Source organism: Asparagus officinalis, chromosome 7, assembly GCF_001876935.1.
Source record: "Asparagus officinalis chromosome 7, Aspof.V1, whole genome shotgun sequence".
NCBI lineage: Eukaryota > Viridiplantae > Streptophyta > Magnoliopsida > Asparagales > Asparagaceae > Asparagus > Asparagus officinalis.
In genome coordinates, this window is record NC_033800.1 from 61,298,268 (window position 1) to 61,320,387 (window position 22,120).

General features: G+C 40.9%; 1 protein-coding gene across 1 annotated transcript; it reads right to left on the reverse strand.

The window, feature by feature from the left end:
- Nucleotides 8,121-21,820, reverse strand: LOC109850964 (receptor kinase-like protein Xa21). Its single transcript, XM_020421055.1, has 2 exons — nt 19,335-21,820; nt 8,121-8,654 (listed from the first exon to the last, which is right to left on the reverse strand). Exons 1-2 carry the CDS (start codon nt 21,532-21,534, stop codon nt 8,281-8,283), a joined length of 2,574 nt encoding a protein of 857 aa, XP_020276644.1. The 5' UTR covers nt 21,535-21,820; the 3' UTR covers nt 8,121-8,280.

The window sequence follows — 22,120 nt, forward strand, 5'->3', positions numbered from 1 at the left end:
CCGCTACAAGTGCTAGTGGGAATCCTACCGAAACCCGCTATAAATGTTGTCTAATCTAAACTATGTAGGGGTTATTCGAGAATATCGAAATTGTAGATCAGGACGCCCAAGGGTCAGTTTGGTTGGTTTATTTTGAAGGGGAAAGTTGACACAGATGTCTCATCTAGATGTCCCATCTGTGGCAGCTTTCAGCCACTTTCCCCCTTAAAAACGGGTAACTAAACGGACCCCAAGCATTCTAATAGGATTCACACTCTACCAAAACTTCTAAGTTAGAATAGAGAGTTATAAAGATACCTTCTGTTCAAACACATATGTGTACTTTTGTCTCATAGTATTATCTGGATGATATGCTAATAAGGCCCACCGAATAACGGAAATCACAAGTTGACCTCAGAAAGCGGCCGTAAAAAAAAAACCCAATAGGGTCCGTAAGAGATTAATAAGGGGATAAAAACCGTGGACTGTTTCTTGACTCATTTTCTATTGATGAAATCTGTTCTATTATTTGTGGATGAGAGACAGAGAGAAAGAGATTCTACAAATTAAAACCCAAATACAATAATAATTATAATACAGAAATAATAACACTAATTTACATAGCCCTTCTCATCTCCAATCAAAACGAAGGAAATCTATAAAATAAAATTGTAATAAAATGGATCGGATCCTCACCTTTATTGATCTTTGATTGGTTGCCCTCAACAAAGCTTCCCCCTCTGCTGCCGATTTAATAAAATCCCTATTGGATCTCGAAGTAGGAGGACTGACAATGCTCTAAGTAAGGGCCAATTAGATATTTCAACACCTGTTGAGGGCTTCTACGCTAAAAGAAGAGCTCAGCAGAAGATATGAGAGGGGTTAACGGGTTTGGATGGAAACTCAATTAGTAACCGCTTTGGAGGAGCTATATGAAGTCCAAGAGGACAAACTCTTAAAAAAGAAGGGGAGAGAAAAAACAAAAAAACAAAAATGTTTTGTTATTACAATGGGTAATGGTTCGGGTTATTGGATTTGGATGTTTTAGCGATCCATATCTCGATTAGATATGCAAAAAATGAATCTAATTTTAGGATTCACGCGATGGTATATCTGACAGTGAGTAGTGTGAAAATTCATATGGGATCTTGAATGGGTTAACATTCTAAACAATTTTTCGGTTTTTTCTTGTTATATATAAGTTCAAAGTTCTCCCTGATTTATTTTAAACCCATCTACTTCCAAAATTATTCCCTAAACCCAAGAAACCAACAAATAATTTTTTTTATACAAATGCTGTAGTTTACCTATCTTGTAAACCAACAAACTACCCTCAAATGTAAATTTTGCATCCGAAATTAGCATTCGAAATTAGCAATTGACACACAAATATCGCAACATTTGGGTGTACGTAGCTATATTAGATGTAATTTGCGGTATACAAATGGATGAAATACAATATATGGTTTAAAAATGATTCAATTTTTTTAAAAAATTTGAGTAACATCAAAAAAATCAACATAATGAGATGCTAGGTAATTTCACAATATTTGAGTATGCTCGCTGAAGGCTTTCACATTCTTTGGAAGCAGTTTTTTTGGGTTTCAATATTATGAGATATGTTTTCAATTTGAAAATTAAAAACAACATCATAAAACGACCAAGGTCCGTAGGTCCGATTTAGGGGTGGAAATGAACCAAATGATTAACAAATAGTTCGATAATTGTTTCAATAACTATTCGGTCACATTCGATTCAGTAGTTCATTTACCACTAAACAAATATTTTTTAGTATAGAGTTTACTAACAAATAGAATTTAACCAGATGTATATTCGATTCGTTTGTCTACTAAATATTCGTTTAAAATTTGATCACAACTTATTATTTGTATTATTGCACATATGATTGTGAAGCACGTGGCCATGTGATCAGGAGATCACATGAAGAAGCGTTTTTTTTTTGTTTTGGTTGTGGGGACCACACCAATCACCTCAAAGTGGGTGTGGGGATCACAGCAAACATCACACGTTTTTTGATAACGCGTGATTTGATAACGCGTTTGATATCCGGCCCACGAATAAACAATATATATACCCTCATAGGTTTTTGTGAAAGTGTGTGCAAAGAAGGGTGTTTTGGTGCAGTCGGTTTTTTTCTCTCTTTGGCGGCGTGCAGGTGCGGAGGCAGAGGGGAGAAAGAGAAAAAGGCGGTTGTGGAATTTTTCTTAGGCTTCGTGCAGAGGAGAAAAATCCTATTTGGTGGCTGTTTTGTGAGAGATTAGAGAGTTAGTTTGAGGGTTTAGTTTGTGAGATTGTAAACCTATTGTATTTTCTCTCTAATAGTAGATCCCCTCTCCTTGCCCCGTGGACGTAGGCAGTTTGCCGAACCACGTAAAATTGGTTTGTTTGAGTTTGTGGCTATTGTAATAATTTTTTAGGATTCCTCGATGCGCAGTCCTAGAACTGACGAGAGGAAGAGCTAATATCCCACTTTGATGAGATATTAGGCTTCAGATTCTTATTCCCTTTGAGAAACAAGAATTATTATTGATCTTTCTCTCTTATTGTGCACCAGAAACTCTGCCGAAATTTCCGCTGCGCACAATAAGTGGTATCAGAGCCCGGGCTACGCTTGGACTATTTGGAGGAGTAGATCAATTTGAAAGCTCGTCTAGGGCTTTGTTTGGTGATAAAGGTGGGATCTTTTGGTAAAAGACTCTATCTTTTTAGTTTTGGATCATTCTTCGTTTGTTGGTGTGTTGAGAAAGATGTCAGGGAAAGAAGGTGCTTCTGGTATCGAGGGTGGTGCTTCTGGCGCGAAGACCATTCAGAGTTTGAATATCCAATCTATGAATATAGATGTGGAGAAGTTTAATGGCACAAACAATTTTGGATTATGGAGATGCGAGGTTTTGGATACGCTGAACGCGTAGAATTTGGAGGATACATTGGAGTTAGATGGCAAGCCAGATGAGATTGAAGAGAAGGTTTGGAAGAAGATGAATCGAACGGCGTGTGGTGTGATTAGGTCTTGTTTGACTCAAGATCTAAAATATGATGTGATGAATGAGACTTCTGCAAAAAAGATTTGGGAGATTCTCGAAAGCAAGTATCTGACAAAGAGTATTGAGAATCGATTGCATTTGAAGAGGAGACTTTATCGTTTTCAGTTGAAGAAGGGAACCTCAATTAGAGATCACATGAACACTTACACAAAGCTTCTTACGGATTTGGCGAATGTGGATGTCATAATTGAAGATGAGGACAAGGCGTTGCTGTTATTGAGTTCCTTGCCTGACGAGGAATATGAGACATTCGTCCTTACTTTGATTAATGGGAAGGCAACCCTTTCGTATAGTGAGGTCACCGCTGCACTTGTGAATTATCAGCTTCGAAAGAAGGATAATGAGGTTTCAGTTGAGCCGGTAGCGGAGGCATTGATCGCAAGAGGAAAAGGTCCAAACCGAAAGAATTGGAAGTCACAGTCTAGAGTAGGACATCCTACAATTAAAAAAGATCAGTGTGCTTGGTGCAAGGAGACTGGTCATTGGAAGAAAGACTGCCTAAAGCTCGACGAATTGATAAAGAATAAGGAGAAGGGAAAAGGGAAACAACCATCATCAGAAGCAAACATCATATCGGATGGTAATAATTCTGACTCTTCTATTTATTTGCTTTCTATCAGTCCTACAGATAGCTATTCGGGGATGGTAATAATTCTGACTCTTCTATTTATTTGCTTTCTATCAGTCCTACAGATAGCTATTCGGAGGAATCTGAATGGATGTTGGATAGTGGTGCGACCTATCATGTGTGTCCTAGAAGGGAATGGTTCTCCAGTTTTGAGAAGCTGAATAGTGGTGTGGTGTACATGGCTGATTACCGTGCATGCCAGATCCTTGGGATAGGAAGAATTCGCATCAAAATATTTGACGGGACTGTTAGAGAGTTAAATAATATGAGATATGTTCCTTCTTTGAGGAAGAACTTGATCTCAATTGGAGCTTTGGTTGGAGAGGGTCTGAAGGTTCGTGTTGAGAACATGGTTCTCGAGATTGCGAGAGACTCTCGTATTTTGATGAAGGGTGTTAGTAGGAATAACCTGTATTACTTAACTAGAGGTATAGTGGCAGGTGGAGAGCTGACGACTTCTGTTGATTCGACTAGACTACGGTATTTAGGGCTTGACCATTCCGGTATTGATTCCTCGCATGGATTGAAAGAGGGTGTAAAGACCTGCAATTTGAAGTCCAGTGAACATGTTGATGTGAGCAAGAAGACCGAGGTGAAGTTTGACATCTCTATTCACCGAGTTAAGGGTCGTTCTGGAGGAGTTCACGTGAATGTTTGGGGGCCTTCCAAGGGGCATCATTGGGAGGTAATCGAAGTTTGGTTTCCTTTGTTGGTGGTTGTTCTAGGCGTGTTTGGGTTGCAACCAAATCCTCTTTGGAGAAAGTCTTAGTAGTATCCAATAGATTGAAGAAGTGTGTGATAGACAGAAAGGTGAAGGTACTCCATTCTAGTGGGAGGTACAAGATGGACCTGTTTCTGTATTGGAGCCGAGCTCACGGCATTTCGAGACACTTTGTTGGAAAGGAAATCTTGGGGTAACTAGATGGGGTGTCAAATTTGGAGAACCGTACCTTACTGGAGGAGGATCGGTGTTTGTGGTCGAGCAATGGTTTGCAGAAGAAGTTCTGGACTGAGGCTTCGACATATTTGAGTCATCCTATTAAAGAGTTTTCAACTGCTGTGATTGGAGGTAAAACTCTATTGGAAGATAGGTCTGATTGTGTCACTTTGGATGAGGCTTTGATGAGGAAGCCAATTGACTCTTAGCAGGTGGAGAGTTTTAGACAGACCTTAGATGTATCACAGCGGGTGGAGAGTGATGCTACTCCACATTGGGTGAAGATTACTCCAGATCATACTGCATTGTTTGGGATTCTAGCTGATAGATGTAGTTTGAATATGGTCATTGGTTCACCTCAAGTGGAGGTGTTTGAGGCCATTGGAGGTGCTATCAGCCGCAGAGTTGATGATATTGGAGAAGGGTTGCGAACTCTTCTATTGGATTAAGGTCGTTCGCGGCCATTTGGATGAACTACGTGAGGCTTGATTCCTTGGGCAAGAGGATACGTAGGTAGTCTTTACGATGTAGCCGGGTTAGATTTTGATGGGGGTGAGATCGATTTGGTGAGTTGATACCGACATTTGGAGAGTGTTTGTATTCTCATTTGGGTTCTCAACTTATTGTGGATTGAGTCCGTTGTCGTGAATGGTTTCACTTCGTACTGGACGCAACAAGTGTGACATTTATTTTTGGTTGGTGTTGGCTCGGTTTTGTGAAAACTTCGCCGAGGTGGAGAATTGTGAAGCACGTGGCCATGTGATCAGGAGATCACATGAACAAGCGTTTTTTTGTTTTGGTTGTGGGGACCACACCAATCACCTCAAAGTGGGTGTGGGGATCACAGCAAACATCACACGTTTTTTGATAATGCGTGATTTGATAACGCGTTTGATATCCGGCCCACGAATAAACAATATATATACCCTCATAGGGTTTTGTGAAAGTGTGTGCAAAGAAGGGTGTTTTGGTGCAGTCGGTTTTTTTTCTCTTTACTTTGGCGGCGTGCAGGTGCGGAGGCAAAGGGGAGAGAGAAAAAGGCGGTTGTGGAATTTTTCTTGGGCTTCGTGCAGAGGAGAAAAATCCTATTTGGTGGCTGTTTTGTGAGAGATTAGAGAGTTAGTTTGAGAGTTTAGTTTGTGAGATTTGTAAACCTATTGTATTTTCTCTCTAATAGTAGATCCCCCCTCCTTGCCCCGTGGACGTAGGCAGTTTGCCGAACCACGTAAAATTATTTGTTTGAGTTTGTGACCATTGTAATGGTTTTTTAGGATCCCTCGACGCGCAGTCCTAGAGCTGATGAAAGGAAGAGCTAATATCCCACTTTGATGAGATATTAGGCTTCAGATTCTTGTTCCCTTTGAGAAACAAGAATTCTTATTGATCTTTCTCTTTTATTGTGCACCAGAAATTCTGCCGAAATTTCCGCTGCGCACAACAATGATGTCATATTTTTAACCCACTTACCATTTCTATTTAAGTTTTTATATACTGATTTTAAGACTTAAATAATCTTAAAACTTTTTTCTAATTAAAATTTTGATTTAAATATATATACATCATATATTATAAAGGAATAATTTTTATTTATGAATTTTAATATTATTTGAAAATCAAATTCTTTTAGCGGAATAACTTTATCTTTAAATTTGGCACGTAAAGAGTTAATGGGGTCACTCAATTCTAGGGTGTCACTTTACATCATAAGCTCACACATATTTGATATGATTTAGGATGGTGTCACTTGACACCACCCTCCATGCACTAGCCCCACCTGGTGGCTCTAAACCATGTAAATCTTTTTGTTTGCGCTGATGATCTTTTTTGTTTTGTTTTTGTTATTGCTTTGTGATCTTAGTTTCTGCCTCATTTTCCAACAAAACTAGTAAAACATAGACACGCTCTTAGATTCATTCGACTATCTAGAGGGTTTTTGAGATATTGATTCCTCAAATCTCATACATTTTGAAAAAAAATTCCTGAAATCTTTTGGGGGTTTTGACGAAACTCAGAAGAAGAATGTGCGTGAGTTGTATCCTAATAAGATATAAACAATAAAAAAATGAGTCACATTCGTTGAATTTGAATTTTTTTAAGGGTAATTTTGGGTTAATAAAAATTTTAACTAGGAGGTGGTTCATTGCAACAAAAACCCAGTTTAAAGATAGTTTAATTGAAATTGAAAGGTCATTTTCGTATAATTAATGTCACGTTCCCAAGATAATAGTGGAAGATAGATACGGGGCACGCGATAGCAGCGACCCGTGCACAAGACAATTCACATGCACGTGTAAAGCCTGACACTTCATATCACATAGTTTTTCACAAATTATATAAGATCTGCTATTGATATAAGTTCAAAGCAAACTATATACATCTAATACTTAAAATTCAAAACTTACCGATATATAAGCATTCTACACAGCCCAAAACACGCTGCTAGTAAAACAAAAGATCTAGAAGAAAAGCTTCGATGAGGATCTGACGCCGGCTACCCTTGGAGGCCGTTGAGTCCCTGGCGTCGAGGGTTCACCTCGGCAACCGCAGAGGGGCTTGACAATTATCCTATTGTTAATGTGGTTTCTAGGAAAAAAAAAAACCCCTTTTGGCGGAATCACATTGGAACTCGATTGGGCTATCATTAACACATCTGGCTTGAGAAGAAAAAAAAAATCTTACAATAAAATTCAAAGTATAATGAGACATATGCCAGTTTTAGGGTGCATCAACAAGCTTGAGAATATGCTTTACATCCTTTACAAGTGGCTTTCTGGAGCGAGGATGAGCAAATTGTTGAATCAGTCGGTTTTAATAAAATTTGGTCAATCCGAACCGAACCACTGGATATTCTAAACCAAATTAAACAGAATTATTTCGGTTTGGTAGGTTTATTCGGCTCCAACTTGGATCGAGACAATGGGCTATTTTAGTCCAAGAGAAAGACAGATCAAAGATGTCAGGAAAGGGAATATGCAGATTAAAGGATCAAGCAAAGAACAATATAAATCAATTAAATAATAATAAAAAAAATTAAGCGGAACAGAGAAAGACACTTATGGACCAAATTATTTCAAACCAAACATATTTCAAATGTAAATTTGACATAAAAAAAATCCTCTAACAGGATAAAAGCTGTGATTTGCAATCTAAACTTTTTCGACCAAATTAAGCGAAATAGAGAAAGACGCTTACGGACCAATTGTTTCAAACCAAACATATTTCAAATGTAAATAAAAAAAATCTTTTAACAAGAGAAGTTGTGGTTTCCAATCTAAACTTTTCGCACAAAACTAAATTACTCATTCGAGCTGTTCCTTTATCTGGATTAGCTATGGACACATCACCTTAGATTAGTTGTTCAAAACCATTTAAACAAATCTTGCAAATGCAAAAATGATGACTTTCACTATTGAAAGAATTAAAGAAAAAAAAAACTTCAGTAATAATACGAGATTTCACGATTGAATATATCTCAAACTGTAAATTCAACGTCAAAACTTGAAAAAAAAAATCAAGAAAAGAGATCAGGAGATCCTTTATTAATATATGCTGATTTCCAGAATACCAAATAACAAAATACTCAAAAATGTTATCAAAGTAACAATACATAAGCTACTTGCAAATATAAGATGCCAAAGGAACATGAAAGCACCAATTCATGGATCTCAGCTTCAAGAACTAGACATCCGAGACACGTACTCCATTTTTATCTTCTGCATTTTGGGGACGATATCGATCATCTGTATTCTCTCTCTTGGTGAGTAATTTGTACATAATAAACCCAATTCGATGACAGATAATACACAATCATGCATAATTGTTTCATCGTCGGATTGTTGTTCAGTAAGAGAACCACCTTTGAAGAGATTGTCGTCTACAATATCAAATAATGCAGTGGGATATGCTTGGGAAATGCATTCTCTCAGACTTGATTCTCCATCAAATATGGCATCAGTTGGCTTTCTTCCAGTGAATGTTTCCAACAACAGAATACCAAAACTGTAGACATCACACATTTTTGAGACGTTGCCAGTAGATCCATACTCTGCCACAAAAAAACAACGGTCAATTTATCAATTCTTCAAGTAAAGGAAAATGATGAAAATGATAGCGCTGTTGTGTACTAGAACTAACATGTATGATCTGATTACATTATCTCAGTTTCAGCTTCTGCTTTTTTTTTTAATGAAACTTCCACAGGCACAAAAACAGAATGCCTTTATCTCTTATAAAATCACAGAAAATAAAAAGATTATCATGAAGCAGCGGATAAAAGTTCAAGTTTAGCTTTGGATTATTATAAATAAGGTTAGTTCTAAGGAGATATGTCCTAAGTCAAGAAAGCTAAACAGCGTTAACATAGTTTGAAGGTAGTTTAAAAAAAATTGCACTGCATCTTCCATTCCACAGCAACTATGGTAACAAACATTGTCGAAAGTCGATGATGTTGGGGTTGAACACACAACCTGTGCCCTTCCGGATCTTGTGTCGAAAATAAGCAAACAAGAAATTACAGCAAATAAAAGAAAAAGCTTGCAGGAAAGAATAACTAAAACAGGAGAACACCTGATTTAACAATGGTCGGCAAACGTGCCTACGTACTCGGGAGCCACACCAGAAAATCTTTGATTAATTGAAGAAGATTACAATGCTCGCAAATAGCCTTTTCTCTCTCTGAGATTTCTGTCTCAAAGTCCTCTCAATAACCCTCTTTTTCGTGTGTCATCAAACCCTAAAATATTTAAGGTATATATAGTATCCCAGCCCAAAACAGATTCCCAAATAGACTGGGAATCTGGAAAAATCCGACATTGGTCGACCGATGCAATGGCGTTGGTCGATCGCTTAGAACACGGATTTTTTTTACAGTTTGCTCGTGCACGTTTCGGTCGACCAGTGTCATAGCGTCGGTCGACCTGTTGACCACTCTCGGTCGACCGTCAACAAGCTTCGGTCGACCGTCAACAAGCTTCGGTCGACCGGACAGAGCGTGTTTCCTGGGCTATTTTTCTGCAGGCGTTTCGGTCGACCGGTCCAAGCATGTCGATCGACCAGAGCTGGATTTTTTAGCTTTATTGTTGATTTCATTTGGTATGATATATTGGATTCTTAGCAAGGTGTATAGCACTCTGGCTATCACAATAAAGAATGTCGTTCCCTTGCTTCAAACCCAACTCTTCTAGGCACCCGATCAACCAAATTATTTCCTTGCTGGCTTCAGTCACTGCGACATACTCTACCTCAGTTGTGGACAATGTTACTACATTCTCAATGTATTCAACCTGACTCAACTTCAACGTCCCTTCAGCTGCATCTCGACTGATTCGCATCCCAAGAATTTGCTCGATGTACCCAGATCCTTCATAGCAAACTCCTTCGCCAACTGCTTCTTTAATTTGTTTATCTCCTCTAAACACTGTCCTGCAACTAACATGTCATCAATATACAATAATAACACGATATAGCTGGACTCGAACATCTTGAAGTAGCAACAATAATCTGAATTGCATCTTTTATAGTCATTGCTCTGCATGAAGTTGTCGAACTTCTTGTACCATTGTCTCGGAGCCTGTTTCAAATCATATAAACTCTTCTTGAGCCTACACACTATCTCTTCCTTTTCTTTCTCATCGAAGCCAACATGTTGCTTCATATAGATTTCTTCATCCAAGTCACCATGAAGAAAGACAGTCTTCACATCCAAATACTCAAGATAGAGATTTTCAATAGCTACTAAGCTTAACACCACTCTGATGATTGTAAGCTTCAGGACGGGAAAAAAATATCTCATAATCCACTCCTTCTCGCTGTTGAAACCCTTTTATAACTAATATGGCCTTGTACCTCTTACTTCCATCACTCTCCTCTTGACTCAGTAGACCCACTTATTATGTAAGGCTTTCTTTTATGCAGGTAGCTGGGCTAACTCCCAAGTCTCGTTCTAGTGGAGAGAATTCATCTCTTCTTGCATTGCCTTCTCCTACTGTTGAGATTCACTATCTTACATAGCCTCCTCATAGCACTCTGGTTCACCGATATCTATTAAAAGTAAATAATAAATTAATGAGAGATATCTGGGATTCGGTTTGGGCACCCTGGATGATCTCCTAAGCTCTACACTATTGGTAGTAGTCTCTGCACCTAGAGTCTCCTCTGTTCTTTGGTCAGAACTGACACTGTCTCCTTCATCTGGAATTTCCTCCAAATCCATGTACTCGAATCCACGTGCAACCTTAGTGCTGCTCACACTGCTTTGGCTATCCTTGACATTGTCCATGTCCTTGTACATCACATCCTCATAGAATATCACATCTTTGCTTCTGATGATTGATACATGTGTATCTTCTCTCTACTTCGGGAGCTTAGTGATCTTTATGGAATCTTGAGGATAGATGATTCTCATGATAACTTAAGAATAGAGACGTGGGTGGAGCCGTTAGTGGCGGTGAAAGAAGTCAAAAGTAGTAAAACAGGGAAAATCAGGGAGCTGGAGTTCAGGCGCTGGCCAGTCGACCGCATGCTCAGCACTAGTCGACCGGATTCGTGCATACTACAGGGTGAGGATTTGTGCGCTCTGACCGGTCGACCACGATGCACTTGGCGGTCGACCGGACGTGGTTCTGATGATAGGGTTAAAAACATTTTCTCTGGCCGGTCGACCGAACCAAGCAGGCCGGTCGGCCGGATCGGGTTTTCTAAGTTGTTTGAGACTCTTTTTGACGTGTTTTCCTAGTTTGTTTGGACTTGTTTATTTATAAGATTGTCATCCATGTTGTTAGGGATATAAATAGGATTGTTTTAGGGTTTCTAAGCAATCAGATTGTATTCAAAGAGAATAGAGAGATTGTTCTTTATTCTAGTAAGATTGTGAGAGAGTGATTTGTAATCTTTTATTATTCATAATCTAGAGAAAATATTTTTCTTCGCCAACTGAATTGTTCTTGTGTTTTCTATTATTTTCTTCTCAACCCATCTTTGATAATCTCGCAATCAAAGGTGCTCACACGGCGACTCGTACCAAGTTGGTAACAGAACGATCAGATCCTGTGAAGGGGGAATCCTGTGTATGGTCCTTACTCGATCACAGTATAAGAAGCTAGGCGAAACTCTTATTTCCTTGGAAGAAATCTAGAAATTAAGGAAGAAGAAGATGACAGAAAGTAACAATTCAACAAGGCTTGATGCGTTGGAGAAACATATCGAAACAATCGGGTTGACTCTCACACAACTTGTCGATTTCATCCATGAAGGGAACAAAAAGAGCAAATCTTCTTCGAAGTCCAAGAAGAAACCTGTAGAGTTCGATGGAGAGAGTGAAGATTCAGATTCCGACGAGGAGGTCGAGACCGTCAAGACTACTCCACATCAAAGGGGTAAGAGTCCTTACTAAAATTTGAAGATTGATTTTATAGTAGAGATTCCTGTTTATGATGGGAGTGTGAATGTCGAAAGGCTTGATGATTGGATCGAGCATATGAAGACTTATTTTACTCTTTATGGCTACTCGTCAAAAGAGAAGATTATTTTTGCGATATTGAAGCTTTCAGGGCACGCGTTGACATGTTGAAAATCCTATTGCAAGCAGGAGAAGAAGGCAGTGTCATGGAAAAAGTTTAAGGAGCTACCGAGGAAGAAATTCTACCTGATAGGATTCCTTAAGGAGCGTTGATACAAGTGGTACGACTTATGCCAAAGATTCAACCAGACCATTTAAGAATACACAACAGAGTTCCAGCAACAAGCGATGGTCCTCAACATAACGACGGATGAATACTCGGTTTTTATGAAGTATATGGCAGGACTGAATGAATATATCCGAAAGGAGATGGAGTTGTTCACGGTCGAGTCTATTGTAGAAGCGAGTGTGAAGTCTATTGCCATTGAGGGCAAGCAGAAGAAGGGCAACGAGGTGTTCCAAGTAAGCTGGAGGCAAGTCTAGTGGCTCTCAACCTAAGGAAGAGAAGAAGAAGGGTAATCCAGGGAAGACAAGATTGACTTGCAATCACTGCAAGCAGACATGACACGTGGCTGATTGGTGCTGGGAGAAGTATCCTTATCTAAAGCCGAAGGGGTTGAAGAAGAAGGAGGAGAAAAAGATATATGTGATAGCACATGGTCTGAAGGAAGTTCCTGGGATGACAGAGCCTAACAATAGTCTTAACCTTATGATAGGAAAGCAAGCCGCGAATAAAGACGAAGACCCTAGGGAGCAGCTATTTGTTCTTAAGTTGCAGGTGAAGATCAGCTTGGTCAATGCCATTATTGATCCAGGGAGCCAGAAGAATTTGATATCCGAGGCCTTGGTTCAGAAGCTGGGATTAAAGACGGTAAAACATCCGGAGCCCTATCCTTTAGGGTGGATTCAGAAGGAGGCAGGATTGAGTGTGATCAACCAATGCACTTTTATATTTGCACTCCACGAGTCGTATATTGATGATGTCACGTACGATATCGTTTCATTGGATGTTTGTCAGGTTATACTAGACAATCTCTATTTGTAGGATAGGTACGCAGTCTACGACAGGCGGGCCTAGAAGTATACGTTCACCAAGGATGGCAAGCAGTTCATATTTTATTCGGCATCTCTTTCACAGGAGACTAGCTTGGTGACTGTGACTCAGGTGAAGAGGTTAGTTAATACAAACAAGAAGTTTGTATTGTTATTCATTAGGCCTTATGAGGAACAACTGAGTAGGATATGCTTGACCACATTGAGCAAGCTTCAGGAGGGAGATCTTGATAGGTTGAAGGCCAAGTATATGGACTTGTTTTTAGAGATCACGGGACTACCACCAAGATGGGGCGTGGAGCATGAGATTATGCTGACAGGAGAGAGTTTCTTACCGAATATAGGTTTATATCGCACAACTATACAGGAGTCCGAGGAGATAAAGAAGCAGGTTCAGGAGCTTCTGGAGACATGAGTGATAGTACCGAGTTGTTCACCTTGCAGGTCGCCAGTGTTGTTGGTGCCCAAGAAGGATAAAGGCTAGCGCATGTGCGTGGATTACTGGACGCTTAACAAGATAACGGTCAAGAATCGTTACCCACTACCACGGATCGATGATCTTATGGACCAGTTGGAGGGAGCGAGGTTTTTCACGAAGTTGGATCTGAAGTCTGGTTACCATCAGGTGAGGATTCGGGAGGATGACACTTGGAAGACAGCGTTCAAGACCAAGCAGGGCCTGTTCGAGTGGTTGGTGATGCCGTTTGGATTATGTGACGCTCCGACGACCTTTATGAGACTCATGAATGATTTGTTGTGACCTTTTATAGAGGATTTTGTGATAGTTTACCTCGATGATATCTTGGTGTACAGCAGGACCTGGGAGGAGCATCTTGTTCATGTCGAGAAGGTGTTTGGAGTGCTGCAGAATGAACTGAAGCTCAATGGGAAGAGGTACGAATTTAGGAAGGACGAGTTGGTGTATCTCAGCTTCATCGTAGGGAAGGGCCAGCGAAGAATAGATCCATGCAATGTGGCGGTGATCACGAAGTGGCCGACAGTCTAGGGGTGTTAAATGGGTGGGTTTGTGTATTAAATGGACGGGCCATAAATGGGTGGGTATGTTTTGTCAAATTTACTCATTTATGACCCATTTAATATTTTCTAAATGGGTGAGCTTTTGCCCACCCATTTAATAACGGGCCATCCATTTACTCATTTAACTATAGTAGCTATATAGATAATACTTTTGAGGTGTTTTTTGTAAACTTTTAGGGGGGCTTTTTGTAAACTATTGGGGTCTTTTTGCAAAATATTAAGGGCTTTTTGCAAACATTTTGGGGGTTTTTTGCAAACATTTAGGGGGCTTTTTGTAAACATTTTGGGGTTTTTTTGTAAACATTTGAGGGGCTTTTTGCAAACTTTTTGACCACTAAAATCCACTAGATGAGAACAAAAATTATGCCCGATGATCATGAAACAATCTAAATTCATGGTGTATCCATAAGATTAGTATAAAATTATAACTGACCTAAGTAAATTGATGACTGGGTAAATTGATGAACTCTCGATCCAACTTCCTCATCATCATCATTATCCTCAATCTTTCTGCATGTTAATGTTGTTGGGCCCAGAGTTCTACTTCTCTTTGGCGTTGGGCTATCGGGTGATTCCTGTTTAGCTCTCTTCTTCTTGTTCTTTTTATTATTCTTCGACCAGACGAATGGCGAGTTTTTTCGACAACAACGAGCTGGGTTTGGTGGCTTGGTTGGCGTCGGTGACGGTGCTTTCGTGGGGGTTTGAATTTCTTCTACGATTTGATCCAAACCTTCAACCTGATTGAAATGTTTTTAATTTTAGTGAAAATAGATGATAATAATAAGATGATGACGAAGATGAAGAGGAAGAAGAAGAAGAAGAGGGTCTATTTTAACTGATTGGAGAGAGGAGAGGGCGTCGGCCATGGCGATGTTGGTCATATTAGCTTAACCTCAAGCTGCACCTTTGGATCCTCCGAATAAACTCCCGCCACCATGTCGTCCTCTCGTCGCTGGCGGCCCTCATCGTCGTCGACGACGACCTTGTACCGATTTCGGCGGACCTTCGTCCTCTGGCTCGATCGCAAAGACGTCACTGATTGATCGGAGTAGTGGAAACCCTAGAAATTTGATTGCCGAAATCCTAGAGAGGTCTTAGAGTTGAATGGGTCTTTTTCTGGTTTTGGTTTTGGAAATTCGGACGGGTAAATGAGTTAATAGACACCGCCCATTTAGTCCATTTAGTGTAGTTTAAAGTGAACCCGCCCAATTAGGCCTATTTAGCTAAATGGGTAGGTTTTAGGCGGGCCAAGTGATGGGCGAGCCAGGTTGGTAAATGGGCATGGACAAAAATTTCATTCCCGACACCTAGATCAGTGACGAAGGTGAGAAGCTTCATGGGGGCTTGCTGCTATTTGCGCAAGTTCATTCAATATTTTTCGACTTATGCAGCACCTTTACATGGCCTTATGAAGATGAAGGTTCAATTCGAGTGGGCGAGGACGCATGAGCATGCTTTTTAGTTGCTGAAGAGGAAGATCTTAGAGGCACCGGTGTTGGTGTTGCCTAATTTGCAGAGGACCTTCGAGGTAGAAACCGACGCTTCTAGCTATGCTATGGGCGCTGTGTTGATACAGGATAGGAAGCCGGTGGAGTACCATTCTGAGATGTTCACGGGTGCTATTCAGAACTACCCCACCTACGACAAGGAGTTTTATGCACTTTATTAGGCGATCAAGCATTAGAGGGTGTATTTGTTAGGTAAAGAGGTAGTTGTGCACTCAGATCATAAGCCATTAGAGTTCCTACATGCCCAGACAAATCTGCAGCAGGCACGTCACATGAATTGGATGTCCTATTTGATGGCGTTCAACATCATCATTAGGTACAAGAAGGGGGCGACTAACAAGTTAGCCGATATGTTATCTCGACCGCCAGTGAGGGCTTTATTAGTGGCGACGCGTATTAAGCCCTTAGTTCCTTTGGAGTATGTGCAAATGTACACATCCAGTAAAGACTTCAGTAGTGTGTTTGAGCAGGTGAAGGTTGGTCGAAGGAAGGAGTACGAGCTTGGAGAGGATGATTTGTTATATTGTGGGACATCGCTTTGCATTCCGGAGGATGGTGATAGGTTGCAGTGGATTAGAGAGGCACATACATCGCGTGTGTAAGGTCATTTTGGGATCCAGAAGATGCTTCTCAATCTACGATGCCATGTCTTTTGGCCGAAGATGCTAGAGGATGTTACTAAGTACGTTGGAGGGTGTAAGCTATGTTGCATTTCGAAGCCTTCTAACACGAAGCGGGGATTGTACCTACCTTTACCAGTGCCTTCTAGACCCTGGGAGAGCATCTCTATGAATTTCTTTGGAGGGTTGCCAACGACCAAACGCAAGCATGACTATTTGTACGTTGTGGTGGACCGATTTAGCAAGATGATAATCTTGATTCCTTATAAGAAGACCGTGACGGGAGCGGGTGCAACGCAGTTGTTCTTTGAGCATGTGTGGAAGCACTTTGGGTTACCGAGTTCGATTATTTCGGATCGAGATAGCTGGTTTCTCAGGCATTTTTAGGATTCCTTATGTAGTTTGATGGACACTAGATTGAAGAAGAGCATAGCTTTTTATCTACAAACAGACGGACAAACAGAGGTAATCAACCGGACTATGGTGCACATGTTGAGGGGGTATAATTCCAAGTATCCCAAGACTTGAGATGAGAGCTTACCATATCTTTAGTTTGTATTCAATCGGGCTATTCATGGATTTTCGAGAAAATCCCCGTTTGAGATGTGCTATGGATTCTTACCACCAAGTCTGTTCGATCTCGTGTTTTCTAGTGAAGCTACGACCGACGGTAAGGAAGGGAATGAAAGATAACGGGCTCAACGATTTTTGGAGAATATTGCACATATTCATACTATGGTTGAAGCTCAATTGAAGAAGTCACAAGCTAAGTATAAAGCAAAGCATGATCAACATCGAATTCCTTGTAACTTTGACAAAGGTGACATGATGTGGCTAAAGTTGAGTAAGGAACAGCTAAAGGGAGAAGGGAAGAAGTTGAAGCATATACGATATGGTCCATTTCAGATCCCTGATCAGATCAGTGACAACACCTTAAAGCTAGATTTTTCACCTTACTTAGGCATATATTCGGTGATTAATGCCGAATACTTGAAGTTGTTTGAGCCTCCATTATTGGACGATGAGAGTGACGACAAAGTGATCTTATCGCATGTTGAAGACTTATGGTTTGATAGAGAAGAACCGCTGAAAGAGGATTGTATTTTGGAGCGGAAGGTGACTACGACGAGAGGCGGGACGAATGAGTCGTTTCTGATCGGACGTCAAGGCAAGGTTCCTAGCAAAGCCAGGTGGTTTAATAGTGAAGGAGGGACTCACGAGTTCCCTTAGCTAAAGTTTTAACTTGAACGGGACTTCAAGTTCCTAGTGGGGGGAACCATGATACGGGTATCTTCTCTCTACTTCGGGATCTTAGCAATCTTCATAGAAGCTTAAGGATAGATGATTCTCATGGTAGCTTGAGCATAGAGATATGGGTGGAGCATTGGTGGTGGCAAAAGAAGTCAAAAACAGTAAAACAAGGAAAATCAAGGAACTGGAGTTCAGGCGCTGGCCGGTCGACCGCATGCTCAGCACCAGTCAACCGGATTCATGCACACTACAAGGTGAGGATTTCTGCGCTCTGGCCGGTCGACCGCGACACACTTAGTGGTCGACCGGATGTGGTTACGACGACAAGGTTAAAAACCCTTTCTCTGGCCGGTCGACCGAACCAAGCAGGCCGGTCGACCGGATTAGGTTTCCTGAGTTGTCTGGGACTCTTTTTGACGTGTTTTCCTGCTTTGTTTGGACTTGTTTATTTATAAGATTGTCATCCACGTTGTTAGGGATATAAATAGGATTGTTTTAGAGTTACTAAGCAATCAGATTGTATTCAAAGAGAATAGAGAGATTGTTCTTTATTCTAGTGAGATTGTTAGAGAGAGATTTGTAATCTTTTATTACTCATAATCTAGAGAAGATAATTTCCTTCGCCAAATGAATTGTTCTTGTGTTTTCTATTGTTTTCTTCTCAACCTACATTTGATAATTCCGCGATCAAAGGTGCTCGCACGACGACTCGTACCAATGATTTTCCTGTTCTTCTCATCCCAAAGACGATACCCGAACTCATCAATACCGTATCCAATGAATGTACATTTCTTTGACTTAGATTCTATCTTGTCATTTGATTCCTCCTTCTTCTTTCCCTTAGCCTTGTTCATCAACGGACGGTAAAGATCCTTCTGGTATAGATAGTCCTCCATCTACGACTTTCAGTAGGCGAAGTCTGATCCGTCAATCTTCTTAATCTTTGATTTGCTTTCCTCTGCCATGGCTCTCGCACAAATCTTCTGAATAAATCTCTAATACCAGTTGTTGGGGTTGAACACACAACCCGTGCCCTTCCAGATCTTGTGTCGAAAGTAAGCAAGCAAGAAATCACAGCAAATAAAAGAAAAAACTTGCAGGAAAGAACAACTAAAACAGGAGAATACCAGATTTAATGAGGTTCAGCAAACGTGCCTACGTCCTCGGGAGCCATACCAAAAAATCTTTGATTAATTGAAGAAGATTACAATGCTCGCAAATAGGCTTTTCTCTCTCTGAGATTTCTATCTCAAAGTCCTCTCAAAAACCCTCTTTTTCGTGTGTCATCAAACCCTAAAACGTTTAAGGTATAATATCCCAGCCCAAAACAGATTCCCAAACAGACTGGGAATCTAGAAAATCTGACGTCGGTCGATCGATGCAATGACGTCGGTTGACCGTCCAGAACACAGATTTTTTTATAGTCTGATCATGCACGTTTCAGTCGACCGGTGCCCTAGCGTCGGTCGACCGGTTGACCACTCTCGGTCGACCGTCAGCAAGCTTCGGTCGACCGGCCAGAGCGTGCAGGCGTTTCGGTCGACCGGTCCAAGCCTGTCGGTCGACCGGAGCTGGATTTTTCAGCTTTATTGTTGATTTCATTTTAGGTTTGGGTCTTCACACTTCCAAAACCAACAGAGGAAGATAGAAAGGTAGGAATATGAAAGATAATAGCTAGCTAACTTTCAATCAGGCAACATTCAAAAATTTTCTAACTTAGAAAAGGGGGAAAAGAAGACTAGTCAAACTTGCAAGTTTGAACCTTCTTGAATTAAATTTACTTTGAATAATTTTCATACCTGGAGCAATATAACCTATAGTGCCAGGTGTGCTTGCCGATGCTATGGATCTGCCATTACCAAGCAACAATTTAGCAATGCCAAAGTCACTGACATGGGCTACCATTTCTTCATCCAACAAGATGTTACTTGGCTTGAGATCACAATGAAGTATCACTTGAGGATGGCGATGGTGGAGATACTCGAGAGCTGAAGACACATCCACCATTATATTCAATCTTTGCAGCAGATCTAAGCAGCAGTTTCCGGAGTAGAGCCATTGTTCAAGGCTTCCATTTGGCATGAACTGGATGATTAGAGCTTTAAAGTCTAAACTGGAACATACGCTAATGATTTTTATCAAATTTCTATGTCGTGCACTACTTAAAGTTGCACATTCTGCATCAAAACTTTTTGATGCCCCTTCAACTTCCATGTTTAAAACTTTCACTGCAACAACCAAACCATCATCAAGGCATCCTCTGAACACTGAACCAAAGCTTCCTCTTCCCAATAAGTTTGCTTCATTAAACTTATTGGTTGCACGAGCTAGATCATGGTAGGAAATCATTCTATGCTCACCAGGAGGTTGAAAATCTGCACTAGCCAAGTTCCTTTGCTTTCTCCTTCTGTGAATTGTATATATGAGAAACAAGCAACTTAAGACAACCAATAGGGCAATGCTAGGGAGGATATATTGCAGTAGATGCAGTTTATTCCTTGAATGAGAATGAACAATTCTTGTAGAGCAAGGTGGAAAGTCGAGCTGAGGTGCACCACATAGTGCTTTGTTCCCCTCCAAAGACGGTATTGTGACATTTGAAAACACTCTACCTTGTGGAATTTGTCCTGCAAGCTTGTTAAATGAGAGATCAAGAACATCTAGGTAACGCAAGTTTGCTAAGGATTTGGGTATGTCTCCCGATAGCAAATTAGTCGACAAGTTCAAATACTGGATGCTGACCAATCCACCAAATGATTGCGGAATCTGACCTTCAAAAGAGTTTTTGGAAAGATCAAGATATATAATCATCTGCAGCTCCCCTAGAGAACTGGTGATGTTACCTGAAAACCTGTTTTCAGATAAATCCAACTTGTTCAAGGTGTTCAAGTTGCCGATCTCTGGAGGAATTGAACCATTTAAAGCATTTTGGGATAGGGAAAAATCAATGAGGCTTCTTAACCTCCACAAGTTCTGAGGAATCTTTGATGATAATGCATTGTTGTACAGTGATAAGAATTGTAGACCGGTTAAATTGCCCAGTGAATCCGGTATAGCTCCTGATAGTTTGTTCCCACCCAAATCTAGAGCACTCAGGCTTGTCAACATGCCAAGCGCAATTGGGATGGACATGCTGATTTTGTTATTGGCCAGAGACAACCTTTGAAGCCTTTGAAGGGTAGCAAGTGATGGTGGTATTGCTCCTTCAAACTCATTCCCTCCAAGATCTAGCGCAAGAAGACCACTCAAATTGCCTAAAGCTGGAGAGATGTTTCCTTTGATGTGGTTCGCCCCTGCTATAAAATACCTAAGACTCATCGAGAGATTCCCAACAGAGTCGGCCAGAAAGCCGCCCAACTCATTCTGTTGAATGGAAAGTTTCTGCAGGTTGTTGCAGTTGGAAAGAGAGGTGATGAAGTCCATGCTACCACTAAGTTGGTTGAATTCAATGTTAAAAACATTAAGTAGCGGCATGGACTGTCCAAGCATAGGAGGCACCGATCCAGTGAGACGGTTGTCGCCCAATTCAAAATGGTTCATCACGGATAAGTTAAAGAGAGACACAGGTATCGAACCTATCAGTTTGTTTCCACCTAATAGAAGCTCTTGCAGGCCTGATAGATTTCCCAGCTGCTTTGGGATTTCCCCTTCCAAGTTGTTTGCAGGAATATCCAGTCTCTTGAGGCTTGTGAGACTGCCAAGTGAAGGTGGGATCTTTCCGGTGAGGTTGTTATCGGTGAGGTCTAGCAAACTGAGCTCTTGCAAGCAGCTGAGGTCAGCCGGCACAGGTCCAGTGAGCCTGTTGTACGACAAAGCAAGAGCTTGGAGGTTCAAGAAATGAGAGAAGCTAGATGGGATCTGACCAGTTAACTGATTATCATCTACTGCGATAACTTGGAGGGGAGGCGGAATGCTGCTAGCGATGCTGTGATTATTCATCTCGGGGAGAGAGCCCGAGAGTTTGTTAGTTGTTATGTAGAGTCCGATGAGAGAAGTCATATTGAAAAGGTTGTGAGGAAGCGCGCCCGAAAGATAGTTACTTTGAAGGACAATAGTTTGGAGTCTGGGGAGGTGGCCGAGGCTGTCGGGGATGGGGCCGCTGAGTTTGGCGTTGGCAAGAACGAGAAGAGATAGGAAGGAGAGGTTACCGACGAAAGGGGAAATTGTTCCTTGGAGGGTGATGTTGTAAAAGTAAAGGACTGTAACTCTCTGGTGCCTTTGGCTGCAGGTGACTCCAACCCAATTGCAGAAGGAGGTGTTAGTAGTCCAGTTTGAAGAGAGAACAGCAGAGCTTCGATGTCCGTGAAGTTATTGTGCGGGCTTGATTTTGCTACGAGGGGACAAGAAGAAGAAAGAGCCAAAAGAAACACAGTGAAGAGAAATGGAGGAAGATCCATGGAAGATTAGTGCCGGGTGCACCACATTATACAACTTTAAATAACCCAAGAATATGATGCGTGCATCAGCAAGTCCGTACAAAAATTAGACGTTTACGTTCATTGAACATAAAATGAACATATTGGCCTAGTCACTAGTGCCAGTCAATACAAGATCCCAAGTGGCTTAGATAATAGCCTACTGGCAG

Coding starts and splice junctions, on each gene's coding strand:
- LOC109850964 (XM_020421055.1), bottom strand. CDS start 21,534: ATGACTTCTCTCATCGGACTCTACATAACAACTAACAAACTCTCGGGC. Junction 8,655..19,334: donor TATAGGTTATATTGCTCCAG/GTATGAAAATTA, acceptor TTTTTGTGGCAG/AGTATGGATCTACTGGCAAC.